Source organism: Glycine soja, chromosome 4 (assembly GCF_004193775.1).
Source record: "Glycine soja cultivar W05 chromosome 4, ASM419377v2, whole genome shotgun sequence".
Taxonomy (NCBI): domain Eukaryota; kingdom Viridiplantae; phylum Streptophyta; class Magnoliopsida; order Fabales; family Fabaceae; genus Glycine; species Glycine soja.
In genome coordinates, this window is record NC_041005.1 from 12214140 (window position 1) to 12230918 (window position 16779).

The following is a 16779-nucleotide window of genomic DNA, read 5'->3' on the forward strand; positions in this document are numbered from 1 at the left end:
AGAAAGCCTCAAGAGGCTAACATTAACCTCCCATAATTCCACGGAAAGGACAATGTAGAGGCTTATTTAGATTGGAAAATGAAGGTTGAGCAACTCTTTGCTTGCCATCATACAAGTGAGGAAAGGAAGATTCCTTTGGCTACCCTTAGCTTCCACGGGTATGCCCTCTATTGGTGGACTTCCCTAGTTAGGGAAAGAAGGATTCATGGGGATCCTTCAGTAGAGTATTGAAATGACTTGAAAAGTGCCCTTAGGAAGAGGCACATCCCCTCATACTATGAAAGAGAGCTTATGGACAAGCTCCAAAGGCTTAGACAAGGGAGTATGAGTGTTGAAGAGTATAAGCAACAAATGGAACTACTCCTTTTGAGAGTTGGGCTTAGGGAGGAGGAAATAACAAGTATTGCTAGGTTCCTTAATGGGCTTAATATGGAAGTGAGGGACAAGGTTGAGCTCCTTCCATATAGGGACCTAGATGACCTAGTCCAACTTTGCATAAGGGTAGAGCAATAACTTAAAAGGAAGCCTACTTCAAAATCTTATGGCTCTCACTCTTATTCAAAGAAAGACCAAGGTCAAGGCATCTTAGGGGCTGCACCTTCTAAGCCCAAATATGATAAGGGAAAGACAATAGAAAAATAACCCCTTAAGGTTAGTATGCAAGAGAAGACTAGCTTTATAAAGTACTTTAAATGTCTTGGAAGAGGACACATTGCTTCTCAATGCCCTACCGAGAAAACTATGATTATGAGGGGCCAAGACATTTATAGTAGCCATGATGAGGTTACTACTTTGTCTTCCTCTAGTGAAAGTGAAGAAGTAAAAGGAGAAGAATCCAGTGAAGAAATCTACTCCCAAGAAAAAAGGGACCTTCTAATGGTTAGAAGACGTCTAGGAGGTCAACCTTGTGATTTGACTCAATCTCAAAGAGAAAATATTTTTCATACAAGATGTAAAATTTTTGATAACAAATGCTCTCTCGTTGTAGATAGTGGTCAAAATCAATTCATTACCACATATACTAATAAATGATTATATATGAGTGAATGAAACTAGATAAAAGTCTCAAGAGTGATTTTATTTGACATGATTGGTAATTGATAAACTGCCCAAATAAATGGAAATTGAGTTTTTTGTTTTTAGAACGAACTAGTCTTTGAATAATAAGGAAAAAAAGCTGAAAAGAACTTTTTCTTTTCATATCTATTAAAATCTAATTAAATTAAATTCTAGAGAAAATTACAATAACATTACGAGATTTTATTTAATTACACAAATATCTGTTATTTTTTTTAACTATTATTACTTTTATTTCTTCTGTAGGTGTAAGGAAATATTAATATAATATTTTTAAATATATAAAATATATCAATGTAATATTTTCAAACTTAAAAAGAATTAGTGTAAGAAAAGAAAAAAAATAGAGTTATGTTTAATTAGACGAAACTTAGGATGTGTTGTTTTAATTTGCTCTAAATTCTTATCCTAAAATAAATTGCATAATTTTGCAAAAAAATAATTAAATTGTATTTCCTTTATTATATTATAATTGTGGTATAAAAGAAATAAATTATCCTAAAATAATTATTATTTTAATTTTTTAACATGATATTAATTAATTTTTTTCACTTATATCTCTTAATGATAAATAATAAAATCTAAAATAAAATGATGAAAATATAAGATTAATTTTTAATATAATATTAATTAATTTTTTTCATATATTAAATTAAATTAAGAAGAAAATTGTTTTGGAACATAGGAAAGAAAGTATAACAATATTTAGAAGACCATGAATTACTAAATATTTTGATGTCATATTTCTTTTAAATATTTTTATTTTCAATTATTATAAATTACTAAATATTTTACTGTAATATCTATTTATTAAAACAAGTTACATCTAATTATATATAATAAATATATAGATAATTTTCAACTTCGAGCGACTTCTTACACTACTTTTTATATATAAAAAAAATTAAAATAAAGAGGGGACGTAGTTTTCAGTTTTGATGAAAACACGCTTTCTGGGGCTGGAGAGAGGAGACCTGTGAGAACTGAGAAAAGAACACACCACATATAGAGAAGGTTTGTGAGAAGTAAAGAAGACGCAGACAGTGCTTTGATTTTGATTGAATAAAAGGAACAAACCAACAAAGTTATATTGGAAACGTGCCCAACGCTACTTCTTCGCCACATGCAACAGTGACGCCACGCCACGCCACCGCGAGATCCATTCGTTTGGAATCCATCTATCTTCAAAATGTTAAGAATTTGAGAAATGGGTTTTGAAATCCAAGCAATTTGAGACGCGGGTTTTGAAATTCAAGCGATTTGGGACGTGTATTTTTGAATTTGAGGCCATTTTATTGATGGGTTTGGGAGGAATCTGAGGAAATTTCTTCAATGTCGGAGAGCGATCAGCGTCGTCTTCTCGGGGCGTCCGAGGATGACGTGGAGGTTCGAGGCTCGGAATTGGCGTTGGCGGTCGTCAATGGCAGCAGTGGCAACAACAACAACAACAGAGGTTTCAGGGATTTGCTAAGGTTGTCGGGTCACCGACACAGTTTCAAGCACATTGACAAAGAAGGGGATAGGGATAGGGATAGAGATAGAAGAGATCAGAATCGGCATCTCCACGATGTGGATCTTGATTCTTCTGTTGATGTGCTTGGGGACAGTGCACCTCCTGAATGGGCGTTGCTTCTCTTTGGTTGCCTCATTGGACTCACCACTGGCCTCTTTGTGGCACTTTTTAATAAAGGGGTATGCCAAATTTTCTTTCTTTTTTGGTTAATCTCGACTCTCAGTAGTTTTTCTCTTACAGATCACATACAGGATAGTCCAATTTGTAGTTACCAAGGTTTTAAATTGCAGTTTCATTGCGATCCTTGATGTTGTAGACAAATGTGGCTGTAGTTGCAGTCGCGGAGAGTCCAAAAACATTGAGTTTATGCCCAAAATCTCAGTCGCAAAACATTGATAGTTTCAGAATTTTGTATTGCATACCAAATTCACCAATAGCACTTAGAGCATATTGGATTCTCTTTAAAGGAAATCTTCTATTAGGGTGTGTCTAGCAACTGCGGAAATTTGATCATTTCAATAATCAGTTATATGTATAATTAATTATAATCCGAATCAGTTTTTTGTTTGGGTAAGTTTGTTGTAAAGTGATGAACTGGGTACATACTAGAGCCACATACCCATACCATGTGCTTGGTAACTATGGTTCCAATTACTGGAGGCTGAGGGAGACCTATAGAACCTATTGACCAAACCATTAGGAAGGACTTAAGAGGTCTATAGTTTGTCAGTAGACATGATTTATGACTGAGCTTAATGGTGTCATTTGATTTATGTAGCCATCTCCATCCATTGGTGAAAGGCTTGATGGTTATTGTTGTTGTTAATCTCTTGCTATGGAATTTTTTTTGAGTTGCTTTGCTATAGTGGATTTCAGCTTGTTCTTTGCACAGGTTTCCTATAGTAGATTTACGCATGAGCATTATGTTGTCATTTGGTTCATGTAGCCAATTCCAACCATTGGTAAAAGGATTGATGCTTGATATTGTTAATCTCTCACTAAAGAACATTTTTTGAGTTGCTTGCTATACTGGTTGGGCTTTGTTGATGTGTTTCTTATACAAGTTCATACAATGGAGGCAAGATGTTCAGATTCTAAAACCAAAATGTGTTTGTCATGTATGAAATGTGTCAACATTGATCTCAATGGACAGGAACAAAAACATACTATAATATTATGTTAGGAGAAAGAGTTAGTAATAGTTAAGTTTCGAGGATCCAGATCTTGTTTAAATTGTTTGTAAATTGTAATCTTATGAATTTGATCAGATGACATGTATTCATGTTGTCTTCTATCATATGTATTTTTATTGGACTGGTCACGGGTGTAGAGCTCTCAAAGTTCATAAGAATTTCTCTAATGTTAAAACTTAGAAGTGAAGTAAGTACTGTCTTAAATGTTAAATAGTAGGAGGGCTGGTTTAAGAATTAAACAACCCCATAATTTATGCTTGTGGAAATTTCTTCTCATGTGCTTTGTTGGTCTGCCTCTTCATTGGTAAGAATTAAACAACCCCATAATTTATGCTTGTGGAAATTTCTTCTCATGTGCTTTGTTGGTCTGCCTCTTCATTGGTATTGGGAAAAACCCAAGAACAAATATAAAAACTCTGCATAAATCATAACTGACTGAAATGATTTCAATTTTTCTTTTTCTACTAATCTTGTTGGCAGTTATGTCATCCGTAAGTCTTTTTGTAGCTGTTTTCTTTTCTTTATTGCTTCTATTGTTTAGTCGCACTTTTGTTGGTTTGGGCATGTGTGGAGACTGGAGAAGACTTACACAAGTGCAGTAAGGAGAGTAGATCAGATGGAGGGTAGCCTAGTGGTTTGAGGCAGAGGGAGACTAATAAAGTTTTTAGGAGAAACAATTAAGGAGGATTTAGAACTCTATAATTTGTCTGTAGACATTATTTACAATGGAACATTGTGATATCATTTGATCCATGTACATGTAGACCTAGTGAGAAAAGGCGCGCTTGTAGTTGTATATTTTTATTTTTTAATGTTGTCTCGTAAGAACTTGGGCATTTATAAATTATGCTGCCGTGCTTGCCAAGCCATCTTTGATACTTGTCTTTTGTCTGTTTCTTTGTTACACAGTGAACACTAAAATCATTTGGTTTTGGGCTATCTGGTTATGCATATTCTATTTTTTATGTAAGGATCTTTGCCAAACCTGCCGAGGAAGATGATTTATCTGACATATAATGAAATGTGGTAATCTAGGTGCATATAATACATGAATGGGTATGGGCTGGCACTCCAGTTGAGGGTGCTGCCTGGCTTCGTATTCAGAGATTGGCTGATACATGGCATCGAATCCTTTTAATACCTGTCACTGGAGGAGTCATTGTCGGCATGATGTGTGGTTTACTGGAAATACTGGACCAAATAAAGCAATCCACTTCCTCTCAAACACAAGGTTTTGATTTTCTTGCAGGAATCTTTCCAACAATAAAGGCTATCCAGGCTGCAGTTACTTTAGGTACGGGCTGTTCATTGGGCCCCGAAGGTCCTAGTGTTGATATTGGGAAGTCATGTGCCAACGGATTTTCACTAACGATGGAACACAACAGAGAGAGGAAAATAGCACTTGTTGCGGCTGGTGCAGCAGCTGGTATTTCTTCAGGTAGCTGGCAATATTGTCAAAATCACTTTTTAAAAATCATTTTTATGTTTATTCATTTCATGTTAAAAAACTTCGTACCCCATTGCTCAGAGGCTCTTCGCTATGCGAAGGTATGGGGGAGGGATATTGTACGCAGCCTTACCCTTGCATATGCAAAGAGGCTGTTTCCGGATTCGAACCCATGACCAACAAGTCACCAAGGCACAACTTTACCGCTTTACCGCTTCATTTCATGTTATGGTCATTTAAACCTCGTTGAAAGTTTTTAATGGTGATTTAACCAATGAAAAATTATTAAAAAAAAGAAGTTATTTATTGGTTCACCATATGCCTGCCATGTTTTACTCATTGTAAATTTTCCAAAATTAAAATATCCTAGTATACATGATGTGTTATTTGTTTTTCTACTTTCTTTTCATAAAAGAAGAATGATGCAGAACTGCTATATCTTAACACCATAGCTGAAAATAACCTGGCTATAGAACTGCTATTGCAAAGGGAGTTGCAGCCACTATCTGTGAAAGTTGCGGCCCTTGCGATTGCTATTCTTCACAGGCCGGTATCTCCTATTTCTGATAAGCACCCAAACACTTGGGGAACCCTCCCTTAAAAGTTAGCTATCAAAGGGGGGAGAACCAGACCACTTAGGTACCCCACTGAGCACCCCATACTACTCAATGTTGGACATAGACATCCGTAATACCCACATCCCTATCAGTGTTGTTAAATGGCGGCCATGGCGGCGCCATGGCGGAGTTGCGTAGCGGATTTCTGAAAAAATGCCACCGAATAGCGGTGGCGTGGCGGGTTGAAGATGGCGGCGCCATGGCGGCCGCCATAGCCATGGTGGCCATGGCGGATATGGCGGCGAGGCGGAAAATGGCAGAATTTGTTTTGTTTTTTTGGTCCGCGGTAGGAGTTGGGCTGACCCGACCCAACCCTACCCGGTAACTTAATGAAAACCATGACCCCTCCAAGCTTTCAGAACACAGCTGTTACCCCTCGAAGCTCCAACACACAGCGCGACCTCGGAACCCATCCACGACCCCTGCAACCAGCCACGACAGCAGCCACACGTGACCCGCTGCACACAGCAGCCAGCAGCGACGACCCACGGCGTGAACGGCGGCAACGAGCATGGCAGCGACGACCCACAGCGCAAACGGCGGCGACGAGCACGGCGTGAACGACGGCAACGAGCACGGAGGCGATGACCCAACCCACACGCAAACATCGCGACTTATACTGGTGGGCAAAGTTTTTTTTTTTTGCTGCTTGACACCCCTTTTTTTTGTCTGTAGTTTTTTTTTTCCGTTTTTCTATTTGACACCCTCTTTTTACTTTCGACAGTCCTATTTTTAATTTTTTTTTTCTATTTGACACCACAATTTTTATTTTTTTTGTTTAGTCCTCTTTTAAATGGCTGAACCATCATCCGATGCTGCTACTGCAAGTGCAACGAGGAAAAATAAGGCAGACCCAGACTGGAAATATTGTCATTCACTAGTGGAAGGAGATACAAACACCATTGTTTGTAATTTCTGTGGAAAAATCACAAAGGGAGAAATAACCAGAGCCAAACAACACCTGATTAGGAAGTCGGGTAACGTTGCAGCTTGCAAGAAAACTCCACCAAATGTAGTCGAAGAGTTGAAGGAATATATGACTATAAAAAAAAGTGGGACCACTTACAGTACTTTTGGCAGTGGTAATATGACAAATATAAGAGATTTTGAATTTGGTGAACCAATTGGATGTGATGGAAGTGAAGAAGATGAGTTTGCAGACTCTTGTAATGCTGCTGCAAGTGCAAAGACAAAGTGTGGAACTAAAAAAGGACCAATGGACAAATTTTGTAAGAATCCAGAAAATGCAATCAATCGGAGAAAAATGAAGATGTTGAGGCAAATGAACATTAGAGAGTCAATGGATAAGAATGAAGTATTGAAGGTACATCAACATATTGCTCGCTTTTGGTATCAAGCAGGTTTGTCATTCAATCTCATTAAATTGAAAAGCTTTGAGAATATGGTTGCAGCCATTGGTCAATATGGGCCACATTTGCCCATTCCTAGCTATCATGACATCAGAGTTCCACTCCTCAAGAAGGAAGTTGAATATACTGAAAATTTGATGAAAGGTCATAGGGAGCAATGGGTCAAGTATGGTTGTACTATTATGTCCGATGCATGGACTGATCGGAAACAAAGATGCATCATTAATTTTTTGATTAACTCTCAAGCTGGTACCATGTTTTTGAAGTCTGTTGATGACTCTGATTTTGTAAAGGCAGGTGAAAAGCTTTTTGAGTTGCTTGATGCCATTGTGGAGGAAGTTGGAGAAGAGAATGTTGTTCAAGTTGTAACCGATAAAAGGAGCAACTATGTTTTAGCGGGTAAGTTGTTGGAGGAGAAAAGGAAACATATTTATTGGACTCCTTGTGCAGCTCATTGTATTGATTTGATACTTGAAGATATTGGGAAGCTTCCCTTGATAATGAAGACAATTAGAAGGGCAATTAATCTAGTTGGGTTTATCTATGCCCATTCTAGTACCTTAAGTTTGCTGAGAAATTTTACAAACAAGAGGGAATTGGTGAGACATGCTATTACTAGATTTGCCACTTCTTATCTAACCTTGAAAAGGCTCCCCAAAGAGAAAGCAAATATTAGAAAGATGTTTACTTCTGATGAATGGACCTTGAACAAGCTATCTAAGGAGCCTAAGGGAAAAGAAGCTGCAAAGGTAGTTCTCATGCCTTCTTTTTGGAATAGTGTGGTTTACACTCTTAAAGTCATGGCTCCACTTGTGAAAGTGCTTCGTCTTGTGGATGGTGAAAAGAAACCAGCCATGGGCTATATTTATGAAGCAATGGACAAGGCAAAAGAAACAATTATCAAGTCTTTTAACAACAATGAAAGCAAGTACAAAGATGTGTTTGCAATCATTGATAAAAGATGGAATTGTCAGCTTCATAGGCCATTGCATGCAGCTGCCCACTTCTTAAATCCATTGTTCTTTTATGACAACACTGACTTGGAGTTTGATTTTGAGGTCACCAATGGTTTGTTTGAGTGCATTAAGAAGTTGATTCCACAATTTGATGTGCAACAGAAAATTCTAACCGAGTTGCATCTTTACAAGATTGGTGCTGAACACTTTGGTTCTGACTTTGCAATGGCTCAAAGGAAAACTCATTCTCCTAGTAAGAAACTTTTACCATATGACAAATACAAATACCATACTATTTTTTTATGTATTAGTGTTATAATTCAGAATTCTAACTTTGAAGTTATGCTCTTGGTTGGTAATTGGTATTGCAGCATATTGGTGGCGAATGTTTGGGTCACAAACTCCAAATTTGCAAAAGCTAGCTATTAAAATTTTAAGTTTGACTTGCAGTGCTTCAGGATGTGAAAGAAATTGGAGTGTGTTTGAGCAAGTAATTGTGACAAAACTCTAACTATACTTTTTAATTTTATTTAATTTTGATGATCAAGTTTTATTTGGAGTATATTTGAGATTGAAATCAACATTTATTTGTTATGTTGTAGATTCATTCCAAAAAAAGAAATAGGGTTGAGCACAAGAGGTTGCATGATTTGGTGTTTGTCAAATACAACCAACAATTGAAGCAAAGATATAATGCAAGAGATGAAATTGATCCAATTTCTCTTAATGATATTGATGTGTGCAATGAATGGCTCGTGGGAGAGATGGATCAAGATGATGATAATGATGCTGGAAATGATTTGGTATTTGAAGATGACGATGCTCTAAATTGGGCAACTGTGTATCAGGCTTCGGGGGTTGGAGAGTGTAGGATGTATACTAGGCGGAAAAAGCAAAAAACAACAAGTGTTGCTGCTGCCCAAACTTCTAAAAAACAGGCAATGGTTGTTGGATCTTCATCAAGGAAGCAAAAAGCAGTCCAAGAAAATGATGAAGATCTAGATTTTGAGGAGAATATTGATCTTGAATCTAAAGAAGAAGAAATCATGGTCAATTTTGAGGCGTCTGATGGGGAAGAGGGAGAGGGAGATGCTCCATTACCATATGATAACAACAAAGATGATTATGTTGGGATTGGAGAAGATGATTAGAGCCTCAACCTTCACTTTGCACTTTGCATTATATTTTTATCATTTTCTTATTTTGAACTCTTTAATGAGTTTATTTGGTGTTGGTACTTGATTATTGTATGAACTCGTGAAACTTTTTTAGTTTATTTGAATGCAATCCTTTGTTTTTTTTCAATTTCAATGAGTTTATATATATGTATTTCTTTTTTTGTCCGCCATGACATCCGCCATTTTCCGCTACGCCATCCGCCATATTTTTATGGCGGATTTTTTGCTTTCCGCCATGAACCGCCATCCGCCATTAACAACATTGATCCCTATCATAGCATTGCCCTTGAGAGCTGATGTCTTGGTGGCTGCACTCTATGATGCTTCATTCAGCCTTTCTGGTCAGACCCTCTATAGGTAGCCCTTTTGGAGATTTGTCACTTTCTTTTAATAAAAGAAACTTTTAATTAAGGAAAAAGAGAAAGTACTGTAGAGAATTTTAAAACATCCCCCCGAAAGAAACAAGGAAAATAATTATGTTGAGAGAAAACTAAATATCTTGAAAATATGACAAAATCCTCTTGAAAATGACCATTGGCTGAGTTTTGGGGCTAAGAAAACCACCCGTATCCCATAAAAGAGGCAGAAGATGTTTTGGTTGTGGTTTTAGTTTCTTTTCAATTTTTTAATTCTAGCTTAACTCTGGTCTCAATCCTGTTGCAAAAGGACAGGGTCAGACAAACAAAGAAACTTGGGGTGGCTTATATGATCTATTTTTGCTCCCATCTCACCTTCTTGTGCCTTAAGAGGATTCCTGATCTATCCTCTGTTCCCTTTCCTGTCATACATTATTGTTTTATAATAAAAAACCGTATTGTTGCAGGAGGCGGGGTCCTAATAAGATGTTATCTCGTAAAGAGCTGAATTATTTTTGCTGATAAACTGTGGACAATTAATTTTGTTGCCAGGTCACAGGAAATAAGTTGAACAAATCATTATAAATTTTTATTGAGCAGTAAGTTTACACGCACACTATTTTAGTAACTTCTTTATGTTTTTTTAATGGAGCTCCAGATTAAATATAATAAACTCTTATATATTGTGTTCCAATGTCAGTTCTATAAAATTATGAATAAACCTCATTTGAGTGAATGAAAATTTCTTTCATACTTGAAGATTGAGTCCCTTGACTGTTTTCTTTTCTTCTATCTTGTGGCACCTAGCTTTGCTAGAGAGTTAAATCAATCTGGTCTTTCCTTGCTGATCTTGTTCCTTTTTAATAGTATGGATTTACTTTGCAGTATCTGGAATCTGGATTATTATGCTTTGGATTTCTAAATGTTGGTTGTTTTAGCTTTCAATTTTCCTTTGTTTAGGCTTCAATGCACCAGTTGCTGGTTGTTTCTTTGCTATCGAAACTGTGCTGAGGCCTCTTCGTGCAGAGAACTCTCCCCCATTTACAACTGCCATGATTATATTGGCTTCTGTTATCTCGTCAACTGTATCTAATGTTTTACAGGGGATCCAATCTGCTTTCACAATACCCGAGTATGATTTGAAATCTGCTGCTGGTACTTTTCCTTAACCTTGTTGTGTATATTATATATGGTTTCGGTTTGTCATCATATTTGCCTTTTCAAATCTGTTCGCATTTTTTGCCAGATGAAAAGGGATTGCTTTACTATTTCTGCTGAATTTATTGTTGATTGTATTGATGAGGTTATCGACACATTTTTTTTGAAGGATTTTGTTGAAAGTACTGTATATATGAATTATGAAAAGTACTTTTGATTTCCTAATTCCACATTTTTTAGTATCCAATCTATTTTTATTCCCAAAAAGTGACTTTAATTTGGACTCAATAACTTGATACATGTTAATAACAAAAAAATTAATCTATGTTCAGTTCAAAAAGTTTGCTGAAAAACTTTATAAGAATTTATAAATAGGCCATTAGCAGATGTATAAATACAGCTCTATAATAATCTGTTGGAATTTAGATCTGCCCATCCCGTTTTGCTATGTGGGAAAGTGTGAGGAGAGATCTTGTGATGTTGACTTCAACTCGAGTGGGATTATTTGTCCAAAATGACTTGACTAGTTGGACTTGACATCCCTTGCTTTATATTCACTTGTAATTTCATATTACTGACCAATGTGGGACTTCATTTTTCCAACACTCTCCTCAAATCCAATTTCAAGTAGTTTGGTTAGTCCAGTTGTGGCTTGCCTTCAATTTTAATTCTGGGCTGGTACTTCAAGTTTGAACCTCTGAGGCCCCAGGTTTACCTTCATCTATCGCCTTGACCTGTGTTCCTTTTTCTTGAGTTTCAGAGGCCTATAGGTCTGCAACATTTGCCTAGGTCTTCCTCACTGAGACATTATTCCTTTTTTTAATGGTCTCTCTCTCTCTCTTCTTCAATCCCTGAGAATCAGACTGATAACCATTTATTTTGGAAACAAATCATACTAATTATTTGCAGCAAATCCTTAGAAATCAGTTCAGAAATAATTCCTAAAAATGATTATGATTCTAAAAAATTCAGATTCTGATTCTAACAGATTCACTAACATCATCCATACTTGCCAGACCCACAAAACAGTGGTTCTGAAATAAGTTATCTTTGTAACAAACTTGACACATATGACATATATGCCTTAGCTTGAAGAAGAGGGTTAGAGTTGTGTTATGTCTGTCAATGTATCATGTAAATATAGTAACTAAGAAAATTGTATTGTATTTTTTTATATTCATTAATATGTGGCATAGTTGAGAAACAATTTTCATTATATGCTTCAATTTTCTCTCTCTGCAGCCTACCCTCAATAGAACGCTTTTTATTTTTTCCCCTTTGTCTTCTAAAAGGGTTTATTCAAAGCCTCAGTCCCCTGTTAATCACATTGTATAGATCTAATCTTTTTTGCCTATGCTCCTATTGAGAAAAACTCAAGTCCCAGATCAGTTAGAGATAAGACCATGATAGAATAGATACGTGAGAAACAACCCTCACCCTATGAGCTAGCTTTTGGGTTGAGTTAGGCCCAAACCTACATTCTAAGAGCTCCATTGATCCGTTTTAATAGAAAAACCTGAGTTAGTGATAGGAAATTAGCCTCTAAGTGGGATAGGCCTTTTAAGACATATTCTCGAAGGCCCAAACAACATAAGGGCTGATGCCAATTTCTGTTAGTGGGGGAGTAGTGGGAATTAGTTAGAGGAGAGAGAATCTGAATAGTGTTTCTGTTATATTGGGATTGGCAATTGATTGCAAGGGGTATGATGGATTCGGAATAGAACTTGGAGTTTTGAGAACCTTTCTCTAGCTTGGGGGAGCATTTGCTCTCATTTCGTTTGTGCACTTTCCTTTTCTAAGTTTCATTCTCTGAATTTACAGTTTCCATTGATAATTAATACCTATCAGTTAGTCACTGCTACATAAGCTCTATTGTCAACCAATATTAATCTTATTTGTTTTTCAATAGAAGAAAACCTTACCCTGATTCACATGTTGTCTGATATTTCATCATGATGTTGCATGCAGAGCTACCTTTATACCTGATATTGGGAATGCTATGTGGTGTTATAAGTGTGGCCCTGACTCGTTTGGTTGCTTGGTTCACCAAATTATTTAAGACTATTCAGGATAAGTTTGGCATTCCTACTGTGGTCTGCCCTGCTTTAGGTGGCTTTGGAGCTGGGATCATTGCTCTTAAATATCCTGGAATATTGTATTGGGGTTTCACAAATGTGGAAGAAATTCTACGCACTGGAAAGAGTGCTTCAGCTCCTGGAATATGGCTTCTGGCTCAATTGGTATTTGCTAAAGTTATTGCAACAGCTCTTTGCAAGGGATCTGGGCTAGTAGGTGGTCTTTATGCACCGAGTTTAATGATAGGTGCTGCAGCTGGTGCTGTATTTGGAGGCTTTTCTGCTGAAGTTATTAATTCAGCAATTCCTGGAAATACCGCTGTTGCTCAGCCCCCAGCATATGCTCTGGTAAGCTGAATTTACTGTAAGAGTTTTTTTTTTTTTTTAACTGCAAAGATAATTTATTAATGATTAAAAGTACCAGTGGTACTACAGGATACAATGAAAGATTGACTTCTGAAGAAACTAAACATACAAACAACCATCACAATAACAAAACACAAACCCTGCCCTTCCTAGAAGCATTATTTAAATGCTAAAGACATTGCTGAGGACCACTGGAGAAAAGGGACACTGAAATCCCTTTCCCACCCCTTCAGCCAGGTCCACATAAGGAAAAGAGTACTATCTGCCAGTTTAGAAATATCAAAGGATTGACTATGGAAGATGATATCATTTCTGAGCTTCCAGATTGAATTTGTAGCTGCCAACCACCAGATTTTCCATCTTCTATCAGTAGCCAATGTTCCTGCAGTAGGTGAATGCTGGAGAAAATTATCCATTGGTCTACAATGGATGATTCTGACTTCCTTCACCCAGGATAAGAATTCCCACCACAGGGGCTGAATTTTGTCACAAGTGAAGAACAAATGGGATGCATACTCAGGCTTGCTGTGGCAGAATGGACATAGGTCACTGTCAGTTTGAATTTGCCTCCTAGCTAGGTTATCCTTAGTAGGAAGTCTATCCCATTACAATCTCCAGGCAAAGGACAAGGCTCTCGAGGGGATTTTAATATCCCAGAGTTGCTGGAATGCCAAGTACTGAACTTCAGAAGGCTGCTCATCTTTTAAAACTTGGTAAGCAGATTTGGTAGAGAAGATTCCATTAGTGTCAGCTCTCCAAACCCAGGTGTCCTTCAAGTTGCTATTTAACCTGATTGCTGAGATTTGGTCAATGAATTTTGAAGCTATTCCCATCTCATTATCAAACAGGTTTCTTCTCCAAAGAAGATTCCATTCCCACCCACTTTCGGAGAAGGATCCCATATCAGCCACTATGTGGTTTCTTTGAGAGGAAATTCGGTATAAATCTGGAAATTGGTCTTTGAGGGGAATCCCATCCTCAGCTCAAGCATCTTCCCAAAACAGAATTTGGTCACCCCTACCCACCTTCCAGCAGAATTGATTAGAGGCAGCAATCATACTCTGATGTTGATTAATAGCCTTTAGGTCAGCCCACCAGGTAGAAAAATAATGTTTTTGAGGCCCCTGATCCAATCCTCTCCAGCCTTTATATTTAGAGATCAAAATCCTATTCCAAAGCTGGTGTGGTTGATGAAACATCAGCCATTTCCACTTGATTAGGAGAGCATTATTTAGGATGTTAAGATCATTGATCCCCATACCTCCCACATCTCTAGAAGCACAGCATTGTGTCCAAGATACCCAGACAATCTTCTTCTCTTCTCGGTTACCACCCCAAAGAAATTGTCTTTGAATGGCAGATAACCTAATGATCACTGGTTTAGGGGCCCTGAAAAAAGGCAAGTAGAACAGAGGTAGTGCTGTTAAGACAGCATTAATAAGAGTGAGTCTGCCAGCCATGGAGATATTTCTCTGATTCCACCTGTTCAGCCTAGCCTCAAATTTCCTAATTATAGGATCCCACACCACCTTTCTTTTGGGGTTGACACCAATAGGGATACCTAGATAGCAGAAAGGAAATTGGAGCAGAGCACAATTGAGGTAGTCTGCAGCATGAAGACACCACTCCTCAGACTGACCTACAGCTCCAAATTTACTGTAAGAGTATGTTTGGTTTGGAAAAGAAAGTGAAAGTAAAGAATGTAGAAGGAAAGAAATGAGATGGAAAGAAAAGGAGTGGAAAGTAAGATGATTTTTTAGGTTTGGTAAGAAAGAAAAGAAAAGGAAAGTGTAGAATAAAAATAATTATTTTAATTAATAAAAAGTTGATTAGTAACTTTTTTATTTTTATAGTTTGATTATTTAAATTTAGAATATTGACACTACAAATCATATTATATATACTTTTTTTCATGCCCTTTTCAATAAAAATCAATTTGCCTTTTAAAAAAAGTATATAACTATTTTTATTTATTACTTTATTTTTATTCATATATGGTTGAAAATAATTTCTAAAATTTCTATTACATATTCTACATATAAAATTTGCTGCAAAATACAAAGTTTTGAAACGCTGCTGAAGACCCATCCGCTAGCTTTCCGTCCAGTTTAGGAAGGATTGCTTTTTTTTTTTCATGGGTCCCACTCATTTCATTCTTTCATCTCCTTTTTTGGTGTGTTCCAAACTGTAGAAAGAATGGATTTTTACTACTTTTCATTCCTTTTCCACTCCTTCATTCTATTTTCTTTGGTACCAAACACACCATAAAGTATGTAGGTTATAGAAATGTCATTGCTGACAATAATACTGATTTGGTTGATGAAGATTCAGATAGTTACAAGTTAATCTAACTTCTGCAGGTTGGAATGGCTGCTACATTAGCATCTGCTTGTTCTGTTCCTTTGACTTCAGTTCTACTTCTGTTTGAGCTGACAAAAGATTATAGGATACTGCTTCCACTCATGGTAATCCTTCAATATAATTCTCTTACCAAAAAAAAGGAAAATTACTGTTTGTTGCATGTGTAGTTTTCCACTGTTCTACTATTTCCTATGACTAACAAAATGAGTCAATTGTAAATGTCTTCTTTTTCGGTAGCTGAATTATTAAAGATGATTGGTATACTCTGACCATGATTCCTTGTGTTCTTAATGGTTATCCATAATTCCATATCTCTTATATTACACCATGGCTAGAGAATTTGTTTCTTTACGACGCCATGGCTTTGTTGTGTTTTGATAAAGTATATGAACATTTATATCCATGCATTGAAAAAAGAACTGCATATTTTTTCTTCAAATTCATATGTATATGTGTAGCTATTCTTGTATGCAATAATTGCTTATGTAATTAACTCTTTTTAATGCAACCTTCTCTGTCTTTCACGTTAACAACTTTAATCCAACTACTCATTATGACACAGTTGCTTATTTTTATGCTACTCCCTCTAAAATTGCTTTCAAATGATCTTGCATTTTTCTTAAACTTCTTGTGGTTGGACATGATCTATTGTCTGTGAAGTGAATTAACTTTTAATGTGGTTTTGAATTCATAAATTCATTGCTTTACTCCCTCTTTCAAAATATCTATTGCTTTAGGAAGTTTGTTTTGTTAAAATTTAACTGTTGTTTTAGAAAATGAAGGTGGTGTTTTCTTTTTCCAACTTTATCCTTGTTTGGTATCTCCACTAAATGGAATAAGAGGGAGCATTATTGGTGTAATGGATGCTTTGAATATTTTAGCAAAGGGTAAATTAGCCAAATGCAGTTACATTAATAGAGGCTATTTCATAGAGTTTCTAGACTAAGAGAATTGAGAGAGAGAAAATGAAGAAGTAAAATATCATTTATTGACTCAATGAACTTCAGGTTTACAAACAGTATATATAGACAATTCTGTTGGTCTCTAACAGAATTGGCTAACTACTAACTAACTACTTACAACTGACTAGCTTCTACTAGAAGTAACTAACT

At 36.5% G+C, this 16779-nt stretch overlaps 2 protein-coding genes across 5 annotated transcripts in view; both read left to right on the forward strand.

The window, feature by feature from the left end:
- Positions 1-1986: 1986 nt before the first annotated feature.
- The window catches only part of LOC114409362 (chloride channel protein CLC-f-like), a 28640-nt gene continuing 13847 nt past the window's right edge, over positions 1987-16779 (forward strand). For 2 of the 3 annotated variants that reach the window (XM_028372790.1, XM_028372792.1), the window contains exons 1-5: positions 1987-2769; positions 4819-5221; positions 10668-10862; positions 12834-13288; positions 15667-15771. In XM_028372790.1, the coding sequence (XP_028228591.1) occupies positions 2410-2769; positions 4819-5221; positions 10668-10862; positions 12834-13288; positions 15667-15771 (1518 nt within the window). In that variant the 5' untranslated portion in view covers positions 1987-2409. The remainder of the gene's footprint in view (positions 2770-4818; positions 5222-10667; positions 10863-12833; positions 13289-15666; positions 15772-16779) is intronic. The other variant, XM_028372791.1, reaches the window with a different exon arrangement.
- Positions 5338-10162, forward strand: LOC114409361. 2 transcript variants are annotated; one of them, XM_028372789.1, is made up of 4 exons: positions 5338-6469; positions 6630-8426; positions 8545-8663; positions 8776-10162. In XM_028372789.1, exons 2-4 carry the CDS (start codon positions 6641-6643, stop codon positions 9322-9324), a joined length of 2454 nt encoding a protein of 817 aa, XP_028228590.1. In that variant the 5' UTR covers positions 5338-6469; positions 6630-6640; the 3' UTR covers positions 9325-10162. The 2 variants fall into 2 exon arrangements, with proteins under 2 accessions (XP_028228590.1, XP_028228589.1); XM_028372788.1 differs by having other exon boundaries at positions 5338-8426.

Coding starts and splice junctions, on each gene's coding strand:
- LOC114409361 (XM_028372788.1), top strand. CDS start 6,641: ATGGCTGAACCATCATCCGATGCTGCTACTGCAAGTGCAACGAGGAAA. Junction 8,427..8,544: donor AAGGAAAACTCATTCTCCTA/GTAAGAAACTTT, acceptor TTGGTATTGCAG/CATATTGGTGGCGAATGTTT. Junction 8,664..8,775: donor ATTGGAGTGTGTTTGAGCAA/GTAATTGTGACA, acceptor GTTATGTTGTAG/ATTCATTCCAAAAAAAGAAA.